Source organism: Mirounga angustirostris, unplaced genomic scaffold (genome assembly GCF_029215605.1).
Source record: "Mirounga angustirostris isolate CCGP_5_RB_7025 unplaced genomic scaffold, mMirAng1.0.hap1 SCAF_4, whole genome shotgun sequence".
NCBI lineage: Eukaryota > Metazoa > Chordata > Mammalia > Carnivora > Phocidae > Mirounga > Mirounga angustirostris.
Window position 1 is genome coordinate 64,777,399 of NW_026991712.1, and position 26,556 is coordinate 64,803,954.

General features: G+C 37.9%; 1 protein-coding gene across 16 annotated transcripts in view; it reads right to left on the reverse strand.

Moving 5' to 3' along the window:
* Positions 1–898: 898 nt before the first annotated feature.
* Positions 899–26,556, reverse strand: part of SGK3 (serum/glucocorticoid regulated kinase family member 3) — a 173,057-nt gene continuing 147,399 nt past the window's right edge. For 14 of the 16 annotated variants that reach the window (XM_064588257.1, XM_064588263.1, XM_064588260.1 and 11 more), the window contains 7 exons: positions 24,598–24,710; positions 24,466–24,502; positions 23,782–23,868; positions 13,900–13,995; positions 11,549–11,704; positions 6,310–6,399; positions 899–2,576 (listed from right to left, as the gene is read on the reverse strand). In XM_064588257.1, the coding sequence (XP_064444327.1) occupies positions 2,406–2,576; positions 6,310–6,399; positions 11,549–11,704; positions 13,900–13,995; positions 23,782–23,868; positions 24,466–24,502; positions 24,598–24,710 (750 nt within the window). In that variant the 3' untranslated portion in view covers positions 899–2,405. Of the gene's footprint in view, positions 2,577–3,698; positions 3,752–6,309; positions 6,400–11,548; positions 11,705–13,899; positions 13,996–23,781; positions 23,869–24,465; positions 24,503–24,597; positions 24,711–26,556 lie in introns of all 16 variants that reach the window. The other 2 variants (XM_064588258.1, XM_064588262.1) reach the window with 2 other exon arrangements.

The window sequence follows — 26,556 nt, forward strand, 5'->3', positions numbered from 1 at the left end:
CTTAAGTTCAAAAATTATTTTGGCATATAAAAATTTTGAACGGAGGGGGCGCCTGGGTGGCTCAGTCGTTAAGCGGCTGCCTTCGGCTCAGGTCATGATCCCAGGGTCCTGGGATCGAGCCCCACATCGGGCTCCCTGCTCGGCAGGAAGCCTGCTTCTCCCTCTCCCACTCCCCCTGCTTGTGTTCCTGCTCTCGCTGTCTCTGTCTCTGTCAAATAAATAAATAAAATCTTTAAAAAAAAAAAATTTTTTTTTGAACGGAGAACCTGCTTCCAGTCTCCATCTACATCATTCAGCACCTCCCCCCAGGTATGCCCAAAACTTGTCAATTTCAGCGTGTACTATGCTGTAACAATGGCTGGGAAGCTCTTCACTGTACCATATGCAATAAAATAAGAGGTATGGATAACATGAAGAATGTTAGGGATTCTTCACTCAGACCCTTGAATTTATTTTGGCAATAGCCATGAAATGGTTCAACTACTCAAAGGGCACACATTTTTTTCTAAAAGACAGCATGCTATGAGAGAAAAAATAAACTGGAAACTAGGAAGATGTTTATTCCCTGAATATTAAATATGTCAGCCTCTGATAATCTAGATAATCTAATTTTTATGTGTGTCCAAATACAGGTAAAGTTTTATACTTTTATCCCTCACATATACAAATCATTTTTGTAATGACTTTTATAAACCATCACCAATTTAAAATGATGACAGGGATTAGATGCTTATTAATCTTTTTGCTAGTTTTATTATACTATAAGATTTGTATTTCTTGTGATCCAATAAACATCAGCACATTTGAATTTGTTCTTAAAAATATACAATATTGCACTTTAATTTTTGGCAGTTTAATTAAGGAGTGGCTGAGTAAAAAAGAAAATCATACAAGAGACTACAGTTTTTATTTTGCTTTATAATAAGCAAAGAACTTTGTGTAAAAGCGGAACTTACAGTAGTGCCAAATAAACCAAATATTTACAGTGTTGCTATTAAAGTCTTACCTCTAAAGGAAGATTCAGTGTATCGGATGCAAACATTATTAATCTAACAAAAGCACACCCCCCTCCCCCATTTTGCTGAACATTTTTAAGCCAAAGGGTCTTGGTGTGAAATGCTTTTGTGATTTCTTTCTCAAGAGAAAACACATGGGAAGAATGCTTGTTCCTGAAGCATATAAAGTTGGTCCCTAAACTTTCACGATGTTTCCTACATGACCTGAAAAATTTCTTCTCTAAGAAGCAGAATTCCAAGACAAGCATTCTTTCTTAGTTTTTCTGTATTCTCTTTTATAATGACAAGTACACAGTTTGTTTTTAGTATGATTTTAAGGTCAGTTTCCTGTGCTTTTTCTAGGACAAAAAAGATACTGACATTGCATCGGCCTGAATCATTTTTAACTTTTGTAACACTGTAGTGAAATACATATACTGACCAAGAATTTGCTATTCTATTTTTTATATTCCCAATTAGGTAAAAACTCTAGAAGGCTCAATATTTTTCACTTATTAACCAAGTAGAAAGACAGTTTTGAACAGCTTTTTGCAAAAGCAAATACCAAGATTTAGGCCTACTTAACAACATAAAGACCAGAAAGAACATAAATAGAATGTATTTGTAATATAAATACATGACACAGACACATTCATTTTTGGCACCACCTAAAAAAAAAAAAGTCCAGTAGTATTTTATTACCCTTCAGATCTTTGGAAATATTTTAAACTTTCTAACTATTAAGCCTTTACTTTTCTTCCAGAGAAAAATAATTCACAAATTTGAATTGGTATTTCAAAAGCAATGGGTCTCCTTTTGTTATTTCTTAATTTGATCTGCAGAATGAACACTTATTCAAAGTGTTAACTCACAGCCCATGTGTTAACTATGCTTTCACATTTTAATCCTACCAAGAACTGATTATGTCAAAGAATGACTTATCATGGAAAGATGTGGTTTCTTCTTAAACAACCACATACCAATTGCATAGTTCTGATCTGAGAACAAAGGTCAAAGTAGAGAGTTACAAAGGCATTAATGTCATGTTAACCAAACTGAAATAGGCTGCTGAAAAACAGTCTGTCTTGGGTAGATGTTAGTGTAAACTCATGGGAGAAAAACAGTCATTAGCAAAATGTTTTCTTTAAAAATAGGTTAATGCTGAGAATAGCTTTTAAAACTCTGTTTAAAAATAAGCTTAATAAACAATAGAAATTTTAATTCAAAACTTAGCTCTTTGAAATGCCCTATTTTCTTGCATACAGCAGAAAATACATTTTTCATAGTTTTTAACATTACATGTAAAAATGAGGCACTAGTTAAACATATTTGAATATATTCACACAAAGAGGAGTTTCAGTCTCATCTGTAGGCTTATATTTGCTCAGTGGTTTCTGGATGGCAAACTGTTCACAAAAATAAATCTTCTGAAGGAGGTGCGTAAGAGAAACCAACGAATGCATCATCTGCCTCCAGCACACTGGCGTTCACTATAGAATAGTCCGAAGACACACACACAGAGTACGGAACGGTTTCTTCCGTAAATGCTGCATCAAAGTTCCCGATATCACCTGGTCCTGCCTAAAACATCAAAAGCATATTATTAGTCACCTTAGCTCGTTTTTCACTAATTAATTTAGTCTTTTATTAAAACCACTTCATGAATTTATATATTTATTCCTGGCAAGTTTAGAGGTCTTCCTTCTTCACCATTTCTTTGAAACCATTTCTGCTTTTCCTTTCCAGAGTTTACTATTTAGGTGAGGTTTTCTGTCCTTCTAGCAAAGTTCTTGTTGGAAGGGGGGAGAGACAAGGGTGGTAGGCTAGCATAACAGAGTCCTTACCTATGGTAACTTGAACCTCAGGCCCTGCAACTGACCCCTCTTTCTCTCTACCCAGCACCACCTCTAAGTTTAGAAAAGGAGTCCAGGTAGGTTTTCAGGATGGCACTTTTCACTTGAGCTCCTATCAGATGCTTGCCTATCTAGTTTCTATACTCTGGATAGGTGAAGCCTTTTGAGGAGAATAAAGGGGCGTTAAATAAAACTGTGCTACAGAGGTCATTAGGCATTTGGCTAGGACATCTTAGCTGTAGAGGCCTAAAGAAGCTGGGAACCCGGGAAGTAAAGCATGGCAGCTTCTTGATGGAAGCGGTTCTTCGTCTTCCTTTACAAATCTGGTACAAACTACCGCACTCTCCCCTTCTGACGTATTTGCAGATAAAAACTGAGAGACAAATTCCAGTGACTCACTCTTAGAACTCACTCCTGAATCTCTAGGTTATCTCTGCTCTGCTAAACGGGAGGGAATCCTTAGCATGTCTATGTCACCAAGTCTAACCGAGGTGAACAGACAAGGATCCAGGGCAGGTACTCTAAGCCAAGGATACAGTTAGCCTGGTAGGTCTACAAACAGCAGAGCACAGACAAGGGAAACCCAGAGTGCTAGATCCCTCAATACGAGAAATTCCTCCAGAGAGGAAGAAGAATGCTACAAGTTGTACTTATGTGTATATATAAAATGTCATCAAATTCTTACATGTAACCCCAGAAGGATGGGCTTCGGAATAAGACTAAGGTTTGAATTCTGGCTATGAAATTTGCTGGCTCTAATTTTTTTTTTTTTTTTTTTGCTAGCTCTAATTTTCTATATAAATTACCCTACTCTGTTTCCACTCCTGTAAGTAAGAATACTACCACCTACCTGTTAAGGTTGTTGTGAGGATCTGATGTGTTAGTCCACAAAATTCCCAGAATCTGACAGGTAGAAGGTATTCAGTAAATGATGGCCAATGTTCTTTTACTTGACTTTATAGATATTTTAAGAATGCCCTTATGGCTCATGGCTAGTACTGATAGGGATAACACTGTATTGCTTATGGTAAGAGTGAGGGAAGGTTCTGTCTTTGAAGAGCCCGAGCTCAAATTCTAGTTCTTTAACTTGAAACTCTGGGCAAGTTATTTAGCCTTTTCTGTGCCTAAGTTAACTCATCTGTAATATATGGAAAATAGTAGTACTATTTCATAGAATTGCTGTCAGAGTTAAATAAAAGGATGCAAGTACTGAGAACAGAGTATGAGAACGTCTACATTAACATACTCTAACTTTCTGATCTTTATTAATCCGTTAAGTGGAAAATGGTAACCTATTAGAGTTTGAACATCTTTCCATATATTTAAAAGCCATCTGTATTTATTTTTCTGTACTGCATATTTTGTGTCTTTTGTCCATGTTTTTACTGGTCATTGGTCTTTTTTCTCATTGACTTGTAAGAATGCTTTATGTGTTAAAGAAACCTTCCCCAGTTTGTTATTTGCAGTGTTTTTTTTTTTTTTTTTTTCTTTCTTACCATGTAGACATTTCTAAATTTAATGTGGCCAAATTTACCAATTTCTTCTGTGGCTTCTTGGTTGTGGATCTTGCTTTAAAAAATTTTATTAGTCAAAAAGAGTGGGGATCCAAATGGAGGTACTGACTCTGAAGTCAACATTGTTTCCATTTCCAGTACTGCTTAGGAGTACCTAACTCTTTAATGTGCCTGATGACATATTTATTTGAGGATAACTAAACTCAGTAAGATTTTCAATGTAAAAATAAAAATAAAATAATTCTTAAAGGTCCTAGGTTCTTACTGCAAACTGTAGAAATTAGGGACAGAAACTGTCCTTAATGGAGTCACTTCTGGATAAGCTATGTGAAATAAGGCAATCTACAAATATTGTTAACAGGTGGGCAGTGTCACACTTATTAAATATTACTAGTCATAAGCTATGCACTGAAACAAACCTTTAAAATGAATAGACTAAGTAATATTTCCCTGAAGCAATTTCCTTATTCTGCACTGATTTACTAAAAAAGTATGCCATGAATTTCACAACACCAAAACACTTTAAATAAAAGAAAAAAAAAAATTCACCTATGATCCCGCAACCCCAAATCAATCTTGGTTTATATTATACTCTCTCCTAGTCCTTACCTGTTATTTTTACTGCTATAATAACACATCACAAAAATTGCCATGTTTTTTTATTTGATAGTATAAGGATTGTCGTGTTTTTATTTAACATTATAAGGATTTTCTAAGTGCCTGCTCATTTTTACATTTATTATTATTACCATTCACTTAACAAGAAAAAGAAATCGAGCATAAGAAAGCATAGATAGTGATTTTGAAATGAGGCACAGATTTGAATCCTTGCTCTGCTACTTTTTAATCCAGCTATGTGGCATCTCTGACTTTCCATTTCTTCACTTATAAAACATGTATAATTAGAAGGACCGTAGCGGTAGTAACTTGGTAGCGTAAGGAATAAATTACGTATTATAATGCATAAAAGTATATGCCTAAAGATATAGCCATCAATAGTTAGTAACATCATTATTGGCCTACTGATGATTATTAAAAATTTCCCTATTGTTCTGTATTTATTTCCCCAAATTTTCAACATCATTAACACTGTAAACAGATCTTTGATGAAGCTTTCCTCTTAAAAAAAAAAAATCTTTAGGTAAAATGTTTCCATCAATTGATTTAACAAGTCAAGCTAACATGAACATTTTATTTTCCAAAAAGGATTCAAGGATTCAAATCTGTGCCTCATTTCAAAATCACTATTCTATCTATGCTTTCTTATGCTCGATTGCCTTTTCTTGTTAAGTGAATGGTAATAATAATATATGTAAAAATGAGCAGGCACTTAGAAAATCCTTGTAACGTTAAATAAAAACATGACAATCCTTATACTATCAAATAAAAAAAATGGCAATTTTTGTGATGTGTTATTATAGCAGTAAAAATAACAGGTAAGGACTAGGAGGGAGTATAATATAAATCAAGATTGATTTGGGGTTGCGGGATCATAGGTGAATTTTTTTTTCTTTTATTTAAAGTGTTTTAGTGTTGTGAAACATTACCATTAATGTTTGCCTGTGCTTGGTTTTGTATCAATCTAGAAAAAAATGTGCATTAATGTTACTTAACATGTTTGTTGATTTATAGGCATGAGACACCTCACTTATTTAATGTGCATCTTTTTTTAATCTAATGAGCTCATCCCTTTCTTATACATGTTCCAAAGAAACACTTCATAATTACTATGCTAAAAGATACTTTTACCAATGTAATATAACTATAATTTTACTGGTCATTTTGAAGTGATCAGTGCACTAGACAACCCCAAGACATATTTTCATATATTGGTACTGATGATTCAGTTTCATTCACATTAGATTTTGAGATCTATTGCTAAAATTATGATGAGCTATAGTTCTACATTTCACTAGTTTAGAAAATAAGATTTGGATAGACACTTACCACATTAGGATTAAATGGTGGTGGAATCCTCTTTTGTACAAGATCAGTCCAGCTGAGTGATTCAAAAAAAGGATGATTCTGAATTTCAAGCTAGAATGTTAAAGAAATACATAATTTTTTTTTACTAATGTTGAAAAATACAATTAAGTACTCACTGAATAATTATATGAAGCTGAACCATTACCACTTTGTCCCTCAATAATTCTTTCTAGGTACAGGTTAATGGTATTCATGCAGCAAGACAGTGTAGTGGAGAGACTACCACCAGAGCAGACAGGACAGTTATTCAGAATGACCAACCTAAGTTATATCCTCTTCACAGTCATAGTTTCTTTGTAGGTAAAATGGAGTTAACATTTCTGTCCTAGACACTTCACATGCAATTTTAAGGACTAGTGAAAAATATGGAAATAAAAGAGACATGAAAAGAATAAGGCACAAGGTGCCTGGGTGGCGCCGTCAGTTAAGCGTCCAACTCCTGGTTTCGGCTCAGGCTGTGATCTCAGGGTCATGGAATCAAGCCCCGCATTGGGCTCTGCGCTCAGCACAGAGTCTGCTTAAGGCTCTCTCTCCCTCTCCCTGTGTCCCTCCCCTCTGTGCTCTCTCTCTCTCAAATAAATAAATAAATAAATCTTTAAAAAAAAAAAATAAGGCACTACATAGGCACAAAGAATTGTAATTATTATCTGAATGGAAGAGGTGAAAGAGAAGTTAGGTAAGAGTTTTTTTACACAGTGGGGCAGAGGTAAAATCAAACTGATAAGTTACTGTACCAAGAAAAAAAAAATTCTATTCTGGGTTAGTATGATCAAAAGCTGGCAGAGTATCAATTCCAGTTATTTTCCCTGCAAGGTGACACAAGAGCGTGTAAAGTAGGATCCAACCTAGTTTGGTGGGTCTAAAAAGACTTTCTGGAGATGAAGTAATGTTTGATCAGAGGTCTGAAAGGTGAGTAAAAGTTAGTCATATAAAAAATGAGGGGGAGAACATTCCAGGCAAAATACGAAGGTCCTGAGGTGGCAAAGAGGTTAGTTGGATCAAGAAAATGAGTCAAATATTGTTGCAGTACAGGAAAGGATTGGGCCTGTCACACAAGGGGAAGCCTGTGAGGCAAACAGGCCATATCATATTGGGTCTACATTAAGAATTTCGGATTTTATTCTAGGATTATGAGAAGTCATGAGGGAATTTTAGGAATGTCACAAATATGGGGGATTTTTGGTTTCTTGTTTAAGACCACTTGGACTGTCATAGGGAAATGGACTGGAAAGCCATGAACAAATGAAGGAAAAATAGCTATTGTTGTGGCCAAACACAAGCTCAAAATGGTAAGGGTGCCTGGCTGGCTCAGTTTGTGGAGCCGTGACTCTTGATCTCAGGCTTGTGTGTTTGGGCCCCACGTTGGATGTAGAGATTACCTAAAAATAAAATCTTTAAAAAAAAAATAAGTTGAGAATGGCAGAAAAAGAGTAATCACAGTGGGAGTAGAAAAGCGTGTGGTTGTGGGAAAGATTTAGGAGGCAAATACAATAAGATCTGGCTGTCTATTGAATATGGAAGTAAGGAAGAACGAGAAGTCAAGAATGACTCAGATTTCTGACCTAAGGCACAAAAAAGGAAAATGGTAGGAGTTCAATTTTGAACATGCTATGTTTGAAGTTCTCTCCAGAAATCCAAAGGGTGGTGCTGAATAGGCAGATATCCCATTGTCCCGAGTTCAGAAGAGAGGTCTGGACTGGAGTTATAAACGTGAGATGAAGACATAGAGAACCAAAGCCATTGGGCCAATTGAGACTGTCAAGGAAGAGAGGCACAGAAGAAGGAAAGAGGGTTTAGGACAACCACAAGGAACCACAACACTTAACCAACAGGTTGAAGAAAGGAGCTTACACAGGACATTACAGAAGAGGGCCCAGAAATACAGAAAGGAAAGCATGAGATGACTGTGGGATCTTGCGGAAGCCTATGGAACAAGAGTGTTGGAAGTTTATTTTTATTTTTTTAAAGATTTTATTTGTCAGAGAGAGAAAGAGAGAGTGTGAGGACAAGCAGGGGGAGCGGCAGGCAGAGGGAGAAAGAGACTCCCCACTGAGCAAGGAGCCCAATGTGGGACTCAATCCCAGGACCCCGGGGTAATGAACTGAGCCAAAGGCAGATGCTTAACTGACTGAGCCACCCAGGTCCCCTGATTCAGCAATTCTAGTAGCTATTTTTGGTAAACTGAGAAATGAGAGGAAATTGAGAAAGAAAAAATGAGTACAGAAACTTTTAACAAGTTTGGCTGTGAAGGGAAAAAGTATTACCTGGCAGGACAGCATGGTTGAGGGGTTTTGGTTTAAGAAGCAACAGACTTGATAATGTTTAATTATTGATTGGAAGGACCCCTAACAAAAGGAAGCAGTTTTCTGTGCAGAAAAAAAGCATGCACAGGGTTCCCCATGAGAAGTCGGGATCCAGGGCAGAGGTGGAAACTGGCCTTTTCCACTACATTAGAAAGAGGGAAATGACAGGGAGCAGGTGCGTGTTAGGTCTGCAAATCTGACAGTGAGACTGAGGCTGATTCTATTTTCCCTATAAAAGAGAAGGCAAGATCATCTGCTATAAGTGAAGAAGAAGAAAAGGAGTCTGGAAATTTGGAGAACATCTGAAATGGTTAGTACAGAGAGTAGGAGAAGCAGCTACAGAAACACAGAGCATCACCAGGCAGTGGGGAAGCACAGAGATTAGTGACTGGGACTTCACAGTGCTTCCAATATGCCCGGTGCTACAACCTTCTTCAGCACTATTCAGCAGCCCAGAAGATGATAACCAGGATTCAGCCAGGGTTGGGATTTCTGCCACTGAAATGCATAAAAGGACCAAGGGGCAAGAAGGTGTGAAGTATTAACAAGACTAAATGAAACAAAGGACTATGGAATAAATCCAAGCTAGACGGAAAGCTGTTGAGAGAGCGACCTACTAAACTGGGGAGTGTGGGAGGGGAAAAGCAGTGCAGACAAGTTTGTCATTCAGGTTTAAGTTCATGACTGATAAACAGGCCCCAAGAATTTGTGAGAAATTTTTTTGTTTAAAGATTCTATATATTTATTTGAGAGTAAGAGAGAGTGCACAAGTAGGGGGACGGGCAGAGGTAGAGGGTGAAGTGACTTCCCGCTGAGAAGGGAGCCTGATGTGGGGCTCAATCCCAGGACCCCGGGATCATGACCTGAGCCGAAGGCAGATGCTTAACCGACTGAGCCACGCAGACATCCTGAATTTGTGGGAGATTTAAGTGAATTTAAAAGTTCATGTTCCCCAGGGCGCCTAGGTGGCTCAGTCATTAAGCGTCTGTCTTCAGCTCAGGTCATGATCCCAGGGTCCTGGGATCAAGCCCTGCATCGGGCTCCCTGCTCCGCGGGAAGCCTGCTTCTCCCTCTCCCACTCCCCCTGCTTGTGTTCCCTCTCTCGCTGTGTCGCTCTCTGTCAAATAAATAAAATAAAACCTTTAAAAAAAAGTAAAAGTTCATGTTCCCCAATAGTTCATGAATTTACTGACATGTGAACATAACACCAGTGGCTACACAAGCAATTTAGTTACTCTGATTTTTTTTTAAGGGTTTTTTATTTTTAAGTAATTGCTACACCCATTGTGGGACTCAAACCCACAACCCAGAGATCAAGAGTCACACACTCCATTTACTGAGCCAGCCAGGCACTCTTAATTACCCCGATTTTTTAAAAAACCAAACAAACCTGTAGATTCTATAATTACCTCAGGGAGGTGTCACCAAATTCTCAGAAGAAAAAAGTTATTAAATGTTAGTTCAAGGCAAAAGGCATTACCTCATGCAGACAGGAGGCATTCAATAAATTTTTTTTTTTAAAGATTTTATTTATTTATTTGAGAGAGAGAGAATGAGAGACAGAGAGCACGAGAGGGAAGAGGGGAGAGGGAGAAGCAGACCCCCTGCTGAGCAGGGAGCCCGACGTGGGACTCGATCCCGGGACTCCAGGATCATGACCTGAGCCGAAGGCAGACGCTTAATACTGAGCCACCCAGGCGCCCGCATTCAATAAATTCTTAAATAAAATGATTTAAAAGTTTAGGTAACCAAAAATTGCATGCCACACATTTTTTAAAAAGAAGGGAGGAAAATTCTTATAAATGAAAATCAAATAAGTAATAGGGTGTGAAAGCAGGATGTGAGGGGTGAGGAGGAGAGGCTCGAACTGTTACGAAGATCAAATGAAAAGCCGCCTGTGCAAGTGCTTCAAACCCTATAAACACTGGGGAGAACTGCTGGGACAAGCATGCTTCTTTTCCATGGTGCTATTTAAGAGCTGTATTCGTCCCAGTAAATGCCACATAAAATAAGAATTTTTCTTTGAATCTTTTTTTTTTTTCTGATTTTACTTTTATTTTTTTTATTGTTATGTTAATCCCCATACATCATTAGTTTTAGATGTAGTGTTCCATGATTCATTGTTTGTGCATAACACCCAGTGCTCCATGCAGAACGTGCCCTCTTTAATGCCCATCACCAGGCTAACCCATCCTCCCACCACCCTCCCCTCTAGAACCTTCAGTTTGTTTTTCAGAGTCCATCATCTCTCATGGTTCGTCTACCCCTCCGATTTCCCCCCCTTCATTCTTCCCCTCCTGCTATCTTCTTCTTTTTTTTTTTCTTAACATATATTGCATTATTTGTTTCAGAGGTACAGATCTGAGATTCAACAGTCTTGCACAATTCACAGCGCTTACCAGAGCACATACCCTCCCCAGTGTCTATCACCCAGTCACCCCATCCCTCCCATCCCACCCCCCACTCCAGCAACCCTCAGTTTGTTTCCTGAGATTAAGAATTCCTCATTATCAGTGAGGTCATATGATACATGTCTTTCTCTGTTTGACTTATTTCGCTCAGCATAATACCCTCCAGTCCCATCCACGTCGTTGCAAATGGCAAGATAGAGCTACCATATGATCCAGCAATTGCACTACTGGGTATTTACCCCAAAGACACAGATGTAGGGATCTGAAGGGGTACATGCACCCTGATGTTTATAGCAGCAATGTCCACAATAGCCAAACTGTGGAAAGAGCCAAGATGTCCATCGACAGATGATGGATAAAGAAGATGTGGTATATATATACAATGCAATATTATGCAGCCATCAAAAGGAATGAGATTTTTTTTTTTTTTTCTTTGAATCTTAAAATAAGCTTAAATAAAGCAGGTACTGGGAAGTATATACATACAAAGTCTTCTTTGGCACCAAGTCGATTTTGCCTGTCTTTTTCTAGGAGTTCTTCCAGAATGGACCAGGCTGTGAGGCTCACTCCTGGCCTCAAACTTAGGGGCTTGTGAAGAATATTGTCATACATTTCAGCAACATCTCGGCAATAAAAAGGAGGCTGGCAGGGGAAAAAAGGAAAATAGTGTTAATTAAGCTATGCTGAAATAGGGTTAAAAGAGTTGGATTTGGCCTTGCTCTACAGGGATCAATCTGGGTCTGGACAGTTCTAGAAATGCACAGGCCTTGTGGGCACGTGTACATCTGCAGTGTGGTCTCCAATGTGAAGAGGGTTTAAAATCCAGCACCATGCAGAGCCCAATATGCATTCACTGAATGTTCAAGAATACACTGCAGACAGGTATAAACCGTGTAAAAGCTGTCATAGTATCTGTTCTGGAGAAAACCGCCAACCTCATTAAAAGCATACGGAAAGAATTACTGCACACACAGACTCAACACAGATCAAATATTAAATATTTTTTGAGACTTGGGAATAAGTGAATTAAAACAGAGATTTCTAGTAGAGATGGAGACTTTTGGTAATGACAGCATTATGGGTGCACTGTGCAGAATTACAATTCACAGCCTAAGCCCTGTACAGCTTCAACATGAGGATTAGCCAGTTTATTGTCGAGTTAATTTTTAAACTAAAAGTAATTTTTAAAGTTAAGGCAGTTATATAGCTTGTCACTTTCTTTTTTACAGGAAAGAAAAACATTTTTACTTTTTAAAATCAAACTTTATTTTTAAAAAGTTAATATGTGTCATTAGTGAAATCTATGTTTCAAATGTTCCCTTTTGAATCAATTGCATTTTATATACAATGACAGTATTTTCCACTTTCAGAGTCCTCTAAAGAAATTTAAAGGATTCAGAAATATCAGGACAGCAAATACCCAGCGTTTAAAGAAAGTAAGTGTATATCAGGTATTCCAAGTCACTATAACGAGAACACTAAATCTTTTAGTAAGCAAGGGCAAAAAAGAGACAGTGTTGGTTGTCATAGGAATCTATCATTCAAAGTTAGCAACACAAGACAAATGCTCTAACATGCACCTCATGCGTTGGATTTCAATGAGAGCTCCCCAGTTTTCGGCAGGGGGAACCCCATACAAAACAAAAAGTGAATTAAAAAAAACAAGCCCCGGGCACCTGGGTGGCTCAGATGGTTAAGCGTCTGCCTTCGGCTCAGGTCATGATCCCAGGGTCCTGGGATCGAGTCCCACATCGGGCTCCCTGCTCCTTGGGAGCCTGCTTCTCCCTCTGCCTCTCTCTCTCTGTCTCTCATGAATAAATAAATAAAATCTTTAAAAACAAACAAACAAACAAAAAAACAAGCCCCAGCTCAGGTCTCTGCTGATGGTAGTATTTAGCTTAGTGTGATCAGCAGCATGGGTGATGAGTGCACGGTCCCCAGCATGGGGCTGCTGGACACTCATGGGATCACAAAAAGACTTTAGAAAATACTCTAAATATCTCAAAAAGTATAAAGAAAAATTGGTCCTATAAGAATATGTAAACTAACCAAAGTGCCTAAATTGCTTGCTTTTGGTTGGAATGATACATATTTTTAAAGTTTATTTATTTTTTTAGTAATCTCTACACCCAACATGGGGCTCGAACTCAAGATCCCAAGATCAAGAGTCGCATGCCCCTCCAACTGATCTAGCCAGGCACTCCTGGTTGGAATATTAATTACTGTAGTAAAACAATTTTACACACGTTAATCAGAAGCACTGGTTGGCCTTATGTGTCTTCAATTAATAAAAACTGGGGTAAGTGATTTCCTAGTGAACATCCCTTTTTTTTCAATAAAATCTAGTAATGTTTTTGGTAAAGGGAATAGAGGGTTTCCTATCGGCAGAAAAAGTGAAGCACCAGTGTATTAATCCTATAAAAATAAAATATAAGGCAAAACCCAAAAGATATGATCTTCTAATTAATACAAAAATCTTTTTCTTTCCATCTTTTTGAAATTGGGCAGAATGATGACAAGTAAACTGTATGGAAGTGAATAATATTAATGTTATAGCTAGTGTCTATTTCTAAAAAATGCCAAGTTGGATGAGACTACTGATTAGTGTAAGTAGTGATTAGTAAGACAGAGAAAAAAAAATTACGTTAAAAGACAGTAACAAAGGAAAAGTTTTTCCTTTTGTGTATATCCCCAATGTGATTCTGGATTCATTTAACCAGGTTACTACTATTACTCAATCAGTGTTATCTAAGAGTCCTCGGGATTATTAAAAAAGACAGACAACTCAAAATAATGAAAATATATTGGAACAATAATGAGAGAGCAGAAATACATACCAATCCATACAGCATTTCATAGAGAACAGCACCAAGGCACCACCAATCTACAGTATTGTCATAGGGCTGTTTTCGGATTACTTCAGGAGCAAGGTACTATGGAAAACATTAAATATTAGATCAACTCAATAAACAATTCATGATAAAATTTAGGAATAATTAAGAAATTTAACAAATTTAAGATGTTAGTATGATGCTAAAAACATATTATCTAGATTTTTAATTGGTTGGGTATGCTCATCCTACACCAGGGGTTCTCAAGCAGTAGTATTCTTCAGAATCATGTGGCACATTTTTCAAAATACACATATTCAAGCACTTCCCCCCACAAACTGTGATGCAATTAGGGCAAACAGAAGAGGACAACAAATCAGAAATCTGTAATACTATGTAAACTAGGTATTGGGCTGGGGGGGGCAGGGAGAGTCTTTCACAAGATTAATTTATTTTAGAAATTCCTCTGATCATTACTCATAATTGCTTCTCTTGAAGAAAGAATTTTTAATGTGGCAATTATAATCCAATTTTCCGCCTTCATTTAAAGAAAAAAGAATGTGAATTGCATTGTTATTAGAGAATTATAATAGTAACTATTATTAATTACCATAGTAATTACTGTAATTACTATATAATTCTCTAACATATTATTTAGAAAAGTGTAAGTTATTAGATGGCTATGCACATTTTATTTGTAAAACATTTAAACAATTTCACACATATAAAATGGTGAATTTGAATTCAAGATTGCAAAATATATATTTTCTCTTCCCATATGAAGTAAGGAAATAATTTCTTCTTAGGCTTTTTTTTTTTTAAATGTGATCCCAAAAAATGGCAAAATATATTAAAAGGGTTTAGTAATTTCTGATTACATTTCGATTTAGATGACCAAAAAAACTTGTGTTTCTTCTCTTAAAACTACAGGACTTAAAGATTTTGATAACTTGGGGCGCCTGGGTGGCTCAGATGGTTAAGCATCTGCCTTTGGCTCAGGTCATGATCTCCAGGTCCTGGGATCGATACCCGCAGTGGGCTCCCTGCTCAAAAGGGAGTCTGCTTCTCCCTCTTCTTCTGCTCACCCCACTGCTCCTGCTCTCTCTCTCTCGCTCTGTATCTGTCTCAAATGAATAAATTAAAAAATTCTTTTAAAAAAAAGATTTTGATAATTATACAATCGATATACATTCAAGATAGTCCAAGATGGCGGAGGAACAGGAGGCCTTAGTTTGACCTGGCCGCAGGAATTCAGCTAGTAGCTATCAAATCATTCTGAACACCTGCAAACTCAACTGGAGATCTAAGAAAAGAATAGCCGCAACTCTACAAATAGAAAAGCGGCCACTTTCTGTAAAGGAGGAGGTACGGAGAAGTGAATCCGAGCGGATATATGGGAAGATAAACCGTGGGTGGAGGGAGCCTCCCTTGGCCAGCACCGGAAAGTAACAGACCAGTGAGCACAAAATCAGAACTTTTAGAAGTCTGCTCCGGAGAGGGATGTCCCTGCTTGAAAGGTGCTCAGGTGGTGAAATGGGGTGGAATCCTAGGTTGGAATGAGGATCCCAAGGGTCACAGGAAGACGGCGGGTGCCTGAGTGGGGCACAGCTCCCAGGCATTGGAATGGGGAAGCCAGCGGCAATCAGCGAGCCCAGGAATGGGCTCTCAGCTCAGGAGTGGGCTCTGAGCTCAGGGTTGCCATATACCGCAAACCCAGGCATGGTCCAGGGAGCCCAGCAAGTGGTAGAACCTCTGCGAGACCCCCTCCGCCTCCCCCTGGAGGAGTGGCATGAGTGCGTGACGCAGCAGCTTGCAGAATTTGGAGACTCGAAACCTAGTCACGTGCCTGAGATAGAAATGCTCAGTCACAGGCTGGGTGAGCAAGGAGTGCGGCGGAAGACCAGGGAGACAGGAGTGACTGCTTTTCCCTGAAGGTGCACTGAGGAGTGGGCCCCCAGCTTTTGGCTCCGGGTAGGGAGATTGTAGGGAGACTGGGAGGCCACCATTTTCATTCTCATCCTCTAAAGCAGCCTGGAAAGCCTTCAGGGAACAAAAGCCACTTGAGCAATCTGAAGAAGATTACTTAGCCTGGGCCCCTGGCAAGGTCAGTGTAATTCTGCCCAGGCAAAGACACCTGAGAATCAGTGCAACAGGCTCCTCCCCCAGAAGATCAGCAAGAACATTCAGCTAAGACCAAGTTTACTGATCACAGAACTGCAAAACTCCAGCGCTACAGGAAAAGAGTATACAGAATACATGTTTTTCCCCCCATGACTTTTTAGTCTTTCAGTTTTAATTTTTTTCACTCCTTTTTCAACCAATTTCTTATTTTATCAACTTTTTAATTTTTTCCAAAGATTTTTATTTATTTATTTAACAGAGATAGAGCACACAAGTAGGCAGAGGAGCAGGCAGAGGGAGAGGGAGAAGCAGGCTCCCCGCTGAGCAGGGAGCCCGATATGGGGATCGATCCCAAGACCCTGGGATCATGACCTGAGCCAAAGGCAGACGCTTAACTGACTGAGCCACCCAGGCACCCCATTTTATCAGCTTTTTAAAAAATCTTTTTTAATTTTCATTTTTACACTTACATTCTATCCTTTTTGTATTTAATTTTATTTGTATGTGTGTGTGTATGTTTTTCTTTCTTTACAATTTTGGGATGCAGTTTCTTCTAACAAACAGACCAAAATACCCACAGGATCCAGTGTATTTCTCTGTTCTGTTCACCTGGTTGATTATTTTCTCTCTTTTTTTAATTTTTGTTTTTGTTTTTGTTTCAGGTCTCTTCTGATTTATTTAGTGTATATTTCTCTGGGGTCATTGTTGCCATTTTAGTATTTTGTTCTCTTGTTCATCTATTCTTCTCTGGACAGAATGATAAGATGGAAAAACTCACCTCAACAAAGAGAACAAGAGGCAGTACTGACTGCCAGGGACCTAATCAGTATGGACATTAAGTAAGATATTAGAACTAGAATTCAGCATAATGATTATAAAAAAGATACTGGGCTTGAAAAAAGCATAGAAGACACTAGAGAATCCCTTTCTGGAGAAATAAAAGAACTAAAATCTAATCAAGTCAAAATAAAAAAGTCTATTAATGAGATGCAATAAAAAATGGAGGCCCTAACTGCTAAGATAAATGAGGCAGAAGAGAGAATGAGTGATATAGAAAACAAAATTATGGAGAATAAAGATGCTGAGAAAAAGAAAGATAAACAACTACTGGATCACAAGGAGAGAATCAGAGATAAGTGATACCATAACGTGAAACAGTATTAGAATATTTGGGATCCCAGAAGAAAAAGAGAGGGAGGGGAGCAGAAGGTATACTGGAGCAAATTATAGTGGAGAACTTCCCTAACCTGGGGAAGGAAGCCGGCATTCAAGTTCAGAAGGCACAGACAAGTCCCCTCAAAATCAGTAAAAATAAGTGAACACCTCGACATATAACAGTGAAACTTGCAAAATCTCAGAGACAAGGAGGAAATCCTGAGAGCAGCTCGGGACAAGAGCTCTGTAACCTACAAGGGTAGAAACATTAGAATGGCAGCAGACCTATCCAGAGACCTAGCAGGCCAGAAAGAACTGGCATGATATATTCAGGGTACTAACCAAGAAAAATATGCAGCCAAGAATACTTTATCCAGCAAGGATGTCATTCAAAATAGAAGGAGAGATAGAGAGCTTCCAGGACAAACAGAAATCAAAGAATTTGTGATCACCAAACCAGCCCTACAAGAAATATTAGAAGGGATGCTCTAAGCGAAGAGAGAGCCCAAAAGTAACATAGACCAGAAAGGAACAGAGACAATATACAGAAACAGTGACTTTACAGGTAATACAATGGCACTAAATTCAAATCTTTCAACAGTTACTCTGTATGTAAATGGGCTAACTGCCCTAATCAAAAGATATAGGGTATCAGATTGGATAAAAAGCAAGACCCATTGATATTCTGTCTGCAAGAAACTCATTTTAGACCCAAAGACACTTCCAGATTGAAAGTGAGGGGCTGGAAAACCATTTATTATGCTAATGGACATCAAAAGAAGCTAAGGTAACAATCCTTATATCAGACAAATTACATTTTAAACCAAAGACTGTAATAAAAGATGAGGAAGGATACAATATAATTAAAGGGTCTATCCAACAAGAAGAGCAAACAATTGTAAATATTTATGCCTCTAACATGGGAGAAACCAATTATATAAACCAATTAATAACAAAATTAAAGAAACACATCAATAACAGTAGGGGACTTTAACACCCCACTCACTGCAATGGACAGATCATCTAAACAAAAGATCAACAAGGAAACAAGGGCTCTGAATGACACACTGGACCAGATGGACTTCACAGATATATTCAGAGCATACCAACCTAAAGTAACAGAATACACATTCTTCTTGAGTGCACATGGAACATTCTCCAGAATAGATCACATACTGGGTCGAAAATCAGGTCTCAACTGGTACCAAAAGACTGGGATCATTCCTTTCATATTTTCAGACCATAATGCTTTGAAACTAGAACTCAATCATAAGAGGAAATTTGGAAAGAACTCAAATACTCAAAGACCATCCTACTAAAGAAGGAATAGGTCAACCAAAAAATTAAAGAAGAATTTAAAAAATTCATGGAAACAAATGAAAATGAAAACACAACTGTTCAAAATCTTTGGGATGCAGCAAAGGCAGTCCTAAGAGGAAGTATATGGCAATACAAGCCTTTCTCAAGAAACAAGAAAGGTCTCCAATACACAACCTAACCCTACACCTAAAGGAGCTGGAGAAAGAACAGCAGTTAAAGCCTGAATCCAGCAGGAGAAGATAATAAAGATTAGAGCAGAAATCAATGAAATAGAAACCAAAAGAACAGTATAACAGATTAATATAACTATGAGCTGGTTCTCTGAAAGAATTAATAAGATTGATAAACCCCTGGCCAGACTTATCAAAAAGGAAAAAGAAAGGACCCAAATAAATAAAATCATGAATGAAAGGGGAGAGATCACAACCAACACCAAAGAAATGCAAACAAGTATAAGAACATACTATGAGCAACTACATGCCAACAAATTAAGCAATCTGGAAGAAATGGATGCATTCCTAGAGATGTATAAGGTACAAAACTGAACCAGGAAGAAATAGAAAACTTGAACAGACCCATAACCAGCAAGGAAATTGGAAGAAGTAATCAAAAATCTCCCAACAAACAAGAGTCCAGGGCCAGATGACTTCCCAGGGGAATTCTATCAAACATTCAAAGAAGAATTAATACCTATTCTTCTGAAACTGTTTCAAAAAATAGAAATGGAAGGAAAACTTCCAAACTCATTTTATGAGGCCAGCATTACCTTGATCCCCAAATCAGACAAAGGCCCCACCAAAAAGGAGAATTACAGACCAATATCCTTGATGAACATGGATGCAAAAATTCTCACCAAAAGCCTAGCCAATAGGATCCAACAGTACATTAAAAGGATTATTCACCATGTCCAAGTGGGATTTATTCCTGGGCTGCAAGGGTGGTTCAACCTCTGCAAATCAATGTGATACACTACACATTAATAAAAGGACAAGAACCATATGATCCCCTCAACAGATGCAGAAAAAACATTTGACAAAGTACAGCATCCTTGATTAAAACTCTTCACAGTGTAGGGATAGAGGGAACATACCTCAATATCATAAAAGCCATCTATGAAAAACCCACAGCGAACATCATTCTCAATGGGGAAAAACAGAGCTTTTCCACTAAGGTCAGGAACATGGCAGGGATGTCCACTATCACCACTGCTATTCAACAGAGTACTAGAAGTCCTAGCCACAGCAATCAGACAACAAAAAGAAATAAAAGGCATCTGACGGCAAAGAAGTCAAACTCTCACTCTTTGCAGATGATATGATACTTTATGTGGAAAACCCAAAAGGCTCCACCCCAAAACTGGTAGAACTCATACAGGAATTCAGTAAAGTGGCAGGATATAAAATCAATGCACACAAATCAGTTGTTTGTCTATATACTAACAATGAAACAGAAGAAAGAGAAATTAAGGAGTCGATCCCATTTACAATTGCACCCAAAACCATAAAATACTTGGGAATAAACCTAACCAAAGAGGCAAAGGATCTGTACTCAGGAAACTATAAAGTACTCATGAAAGAAATTGCGGAAGACACAAAGAAATGGAAAAACCTTCCATGCTCATGAATTGGAAGAACAAATATTGTGAAGATGTCAATGCTACCTAGAGCAATCTACACATTTAATGCAATCCCTATCAAAGTACCATCAACATTTTTCAAAGAAATGGAACAAATAATCCTAAAATACGTATGGAACCAGAAAAGACCCCGAATAGCAAGAGGAATGTTGAAAAAGCAAAGCAAAGCTGGTGGCATCACAATTCCAGACTTCAAGCTCTATTACAAAGCTGTAATCATCAAGACTGTATGGCACTGGCACAAAACCAGGCACATAGATCAATGGAACAGAATAGAGAGCCCAGAAATGGACCCTCAACTCTATGGTCAACTAATCTTCAACAAAGCAGGAAAGAATGTCCAATGGAAAAAAGTCTCTTCAACAAATGGTGTTGGGAAAATTGGACAGCCACATGCAGAAGAATGAAAGTGGACCATTTTCTTACACCACACAAAAATAGACTCAAAATGAATGAAAGATCTAAATGTGAGACAGGAATCCATCAAGATCCCAGAGGAGAACACAGGCAGCAACCTCTGTGACCTCGGCTGTAGCAACGTCTTGCTAGACACGTCTCCACAGGCAAGGGAAACAAAAGTAAAAATGAACTTTTGGGACTTCATCAAGATAAAAAGCTTTTGCACAGCAAAGTAAACGGTCGACAAAACCAAAAGACAACCAACAGAATGGGAGAAGATATTTGCAAATGACATATCAGATAAAGGGCTAGTATCCAAAATCTATAAAGCACTTATCAAACTCAACACCCAAAGAACAAATAATCCAATCAAGAAATGGGAAGAAGACATGAACAGACATTTCTCCAAAGAAGACATCCAAATGGCCAACAGACACATGAAAGAAATGTTCCACATCACTCGGCATCAGGGAAATACAAATCAAAACCACAATGAGATACCACCTCACACCAGTCAGAATGGCTAAAATAACCACTCAGGAAATGACAGATTTTGGTGAGGATGTGGAGAAAGGGGAACCCTCATACACTGCTGATGGGAATGCAAGGTGGTGCAGTCACTCCGGAAAACAGTATGGAGGTTCCTCAAAACGTTGAAAATCGAGCTACCCTATGACCCAGCAATTGTACTACTGGGTATTTACCCCAAAGATACAAAGGTAGTGATCCGAAGGGGCACCTGCACCCCAATGTTTATAGCAACACTGTCCACAATAGCCAAACTATGGAAAGAGCCCAGATGTCCATTGACAGATGAATGGATAAAGAAGATGTGATGTATATATATTCAAAGGAATACTACTCAGTCATCAAAGAAATGAAATCTTGCCATTTGCAACGATGTGGATAGAACTAGAGGGTATCATGGTAAGCGAAATAAGTCACTCAGAGAAAGACAGTTATCGTATGATCTCACTCATATGTGGAATTTAAGAAACAAAACAGAAGATCAGAGGGGAAGAGAGGAAAAAATAAAACAAGAAGAAATCAGAGAGGGAGATAAACCATAAGAGACTCTTAATCACAGGAAACAAACTGAGAGTTGCTGGAGGGAAGGTGGTGGGGGGATGGGGTAACCGGGTGATGAACATTATGGAGGGCACATGATGTAATGAGCACAGGGTATTATGTAAGACTGATGAATTACTGAACTCTACCTCTGAAATTAATAATACATTATAGGTTAATTGAATTTAAATAAAAAATAAAAATTAAAAAAAATTCAATTTAAAGGAGATATAATTTACATAAAAATGTATCCATATTCAAAAAACTCAATATACATTCACAAAAAAAATGTTTCTTCATAAACAAACCAAACTAGAATGGTTACAAATATATCTAAGAGCTAGGGGTGGATTAGAAAAAGGAAGGAAAAAAAAACATTTCAAAGTATTTTTACTTTTAATTATTTTTAACTTTTCTGACATTGATTAAAAGTCTCATATGAGCCATTTTATCACACATTTCATCATGATATTTGCAATTACTCTACAAAAAGATGAAATACGGGGCGCCTGGGTGGCTCAGTCGTTAAGCATCTGCCTTCGCTCAGGTCATGATCCCAGGGTCCTGGGATTGAGCCCTGCATCGGGCTCCCTGCTCTGGGGGAAGCCTGCTTCTCCCTCTCCCACTACCCCTGCTTGTGTTCCTTCTCTCTGTCTCTGTCAAATAAATAAATAAAATCTTAAAAAAAAAAAAAAAAAGATGAGATACTACCTGGCTTCTAAGATCACTATAAATATACTAAAATTAGGATAGTTTAAAATAAACAAAATGTGTATGTGTGTAGGGAGAATAACAAGGCTTTAACATAACTTGTAAAGATTATTATTATTGTCTCAAATGGAAGGTTACATTTTCTGCTAGCTAACATGAGTAGAGGATGAGATGTTCTGATTAATTCTGACTTGTGGTTTTCTTTTTTTTTTTTTTTTTTTTAAGATTTTATTTATTTATTTGACAGAGAGAGAGCGAGAGAGCACAAGCAGGGGGAATGGCAGGCAGAGGAAGAAGCAGACTCTCTGCTGAGCAGGGAGCCTGATGTGGGACTCAACCCCAGGACCCTGGGATCATGACCTGAGCTGAAGGCAGATGCTTAATCTACTGAGCCACCTAAGCGCCCTGACTTACGGTTTTCTTTCCTCCACATCCATTGCTTTCCTTTCTTCTGTTAAATGAATGGTTAATTTTATTATAAAGTATTTTCATCACACATAAAAAGAGAAAACAGAAACCAATATATAGCTGCCACTAATTATAGGCAATGTCAGTATTTTGCCATATTTGATTTAGCTTATTAAAAAAAAGCTTTTTATTTAGATACTCATATACCATGCAATTTACTCATTCTAAAGTGAGTACTTCAAAGGCTATTAGTATATTTAGAGTGGGGTAAACATTACAATTTTAGTATATTCTTCATTGTTGATTGGTGATTTTTAAAGGATCAGAAATCTAATCAAATGCTTTAAAAAGTCTAAGGTAAACTTTTAACATTAAAAACAAATAAGCATATGGTGGGATGGGGTAATTGGGTGAGGAACATTAAAGAGGGCACTTGGGCCGCCTGGGTGGCTCAGTTGGTTAACGGCTGCCTTCGGCTCAGGTCATGATCCTAGGGTCCTGGGATCGAGCCCTGCATCGGGCTCCCTGCTCAGTGGAGAACCTGCTTCTCCCTCTCCCTCTGTCTGCCAGTCTGCCTACTTGTGTTCTCTCTCTCTCTCTGTCAAATAAATAAATAAAATCTTCAAAAAATTAAAAAAAAATAAAGAGGGCACTTGACGTAATGAGCATTGGGTGTTATACGCAAAAATAAAGAGGGCACTTGATGTAATGAGCATTGGGTGTTATACGCAACTGATGACTCACTAAATTCTACCCCTGAAACTAATAATACACGACATGTTAACTAACTTGAATCTAAATAAAATCTAAAAAAAAACAAAAAAAAACCCAAGCATAATTTATATCTTTTTTGGGTTATCTGTGGTAGCCTACAATCACAATTAAAAATACTATCAATAAACTTTAAATGTTCTGAAGGGATGATTATCAGATATATACAAGTAGCTAAAAGCTTTCTGAAATGAGTTTTATTCTACTTTTCTGATTTCGAATATTGTATTTGCACTTCGTGATTCATTTTTGCATTTTACACATGATTATATAAACAACAAATGAAACCTATTTCTTACCTCTGGTGTCCCACAAAATGTTGTTGTCGTGTCAGATATAGCAATTCCTTCTTTACAAAGCCCAAAATCTGTTAAGACAACATGTCCCTGACAAACAGAGGGGCAGTAAGATAAAACAACGCATGGGCATAAGCTGACAATTTTTAAAACCATTTCACTTTGAAATAATTATAGACCCACATGAAATTGCAAAAATAGTACACAGAGTTTTGTGTACCCCTCACCCAGCTTTTCCTAATGCTGATACCTTATATAACTGTAAGAAAATATCAAAATCAGGAATGGTAGAATACTGTTAACCAGACTGTCCATTTTATTCAGTTTTCACTGTTTTTTTTTCACACATATGCATTTGTGTGTATTATGTGTGGTTCTATGCAATAGAGACGTGCAGATCTATGTCACTACTGCTACCATCAAGATAGAAAACTACCCACCACCCCAAAGAAACTAAGGAACTCACACTACCCCTTTATTTTTGTACTCCCCTACCCTATGCTGAAACTGTCATTGCAGAAACCACTTGCAACCACTCATCTGTTTTCCATCTCTCCAGTTCTGTCATTTGGAGAATGTTACATAAATGGAATGATGCGGTGTGGAACCTTTGAGGCTGCCTTTTTTCCACCAAGCATAACAACAATTAAATTGAGAATTGGTTGATTTTTAAAAGATAATACTTACTACTGAATCCAAAAGAATATTTTCTGGTTTCAAGTCTCTATGAAATTAAAAGGAAAGAAAAGCAAAACTGAGTATTAACTGGAACAAAGTAATAAAAAAAGACGTTTTTACAAGAAATATATTAAAATGTACCTGTACACTATTTTGATGGAGTGCAAATAACCCAATGCACTGGCAATTTCAGCAGCATAAAACCTAGCTCTGTGTTCGGGAAAGGACCGTTCTCTCTGTAAGTGGAAAAACAGCTGTAAAATGGAAAAAGAAATGGGTATTAAGATCATTCACACAAAGTGAAACAAATATATCCTATAAATACAAAAACAGGATTTTTTTTACTCTGAACATGAGATAAAAATGCACCAAAGCACAGAACTGTGACTCTCCTTTGTGTCCCCCACCTCGCAATCATTCTCTCTTTAACCACACATGTTTCTCTATCCTTGCTAACTTGAACTTGCTCATCTCTCATTTACTCCTCAATCCCCGGTGTGGCTGTGTCCTTACCCCTCTGGAAAAGATTATCAATCCAGACCGATGATCTGGATATTGCCATGGAGTCAATAAGGTCTCTCACTAGCTCTTTGACTGTGGTTTCACTTGGGAAAAACAAAACAAAACAAAAAAACACCACTATTCAGAGATTGGAAACAAGTGGCTGACAGACCAAATATAACCCACAGATAAAATGTGTTTGAGCCAAACACTGTTTTTAGAAAAAATCTAAATTAACTGGTAACATTTAAAGATGGAGAAATTTTTTGGTAAAAATTCAGGTTTGGTTTCTTCTGGGGGAAAAAAAAAGGAAGCTCTGCAACATTAAGCCTAAATTCCAGTGTGGTAGCAAATGGCCAGGGCTGAGCAGCGGGTGGGCTCTCCAGTTCATTTCCTATACTCCTGAAATCGTATTTTATTTCTTACTACCTGTCCTTTACTCATTAGGTTTACCTGCCTGGGTGAAGTTTGCCCTAGGTCCTTACTCTAAGTTTCCGGGCTTCTAAAACAAAGATCTCGCCTTAGGGCTTCTCCTTCCCTGGAGAGTTCCCTATCGGCTCCTTTCCAGCCCCTTACACTGCAGGGATAGCGAGGTGTCTGTCCTCAGTTTCTCCACTGTTATTCTTTCTCCGGATACCCTGTCCAGGTAACCTAATCCATCCAGTGATTTTAACCACCTCTATGTCGATGTCTTTCATGTGGACATACCCCACCTACACCTCTGCTTGGAGCTTCTCCTGCAAAGACTTGCTGCCTACCGCTCTTTATTGAATATTTCACAAGCCAACAAATTCAACTTGTCTAGAACAGAGCCCCTTGTCTTCTTTTACAGATTTACTGCTACTATGGCTATATTCTATCCTTTAATGACATCACTTTCTACCCAGCCCTCTGAGCCATGGGACGCAACAAGGTACAGTGAGAAGAGTCCGGTTTTAAAGCTGATCAGACTTGGATTCAAATCCTGATTCTTCTCTTTTTGTGTGCAATTCATTTAACTTCTCTGACTTACAAAAATTGTCCCCCAATTTTTCTTAACCTCTTCTGAAAGGTTATGGTGAAGATCAGTTATAATAGATCCTGACAGAGTAGGGACATGGAGGCTGGCCTGGGATTCATCTGGACTGCTCCTTTACCCTTAGGCTCTATATCTAACGATTGAATAAATTCTTCTGTTTTTATCTTTTAATCATTTCTGAATACTCCCTCCTGTTTAGCCCTACTATTGCCTTTATTAGCTTATACTACTGTAATATTCTAGTTATTGATCTGATCACATCTATCCAATATAATATTAATGAAAACTACCCCAAATGAAAACATGACCATTCATCAATGATAGCTAACACTGTTTACTAAATCAAAGGCACCATGCTGAGGACTTTATATGTTTGTATTATTTAATCTACCCAAGTAGTTTGAGGCAGAAAATTAATGAGGAAGCTGAGGTTCAGGAGGGCTTGTGTAAATGTCTAGTATCATATCAAATAAGTACACATGTCAAGGTTAAAATGTTGTATGAAAATCAGAGGGACTATGCAACTGATGAATTACTGAACTCTACATCTGAAACTAACAGTGTTCTATATGTTGCCTAAT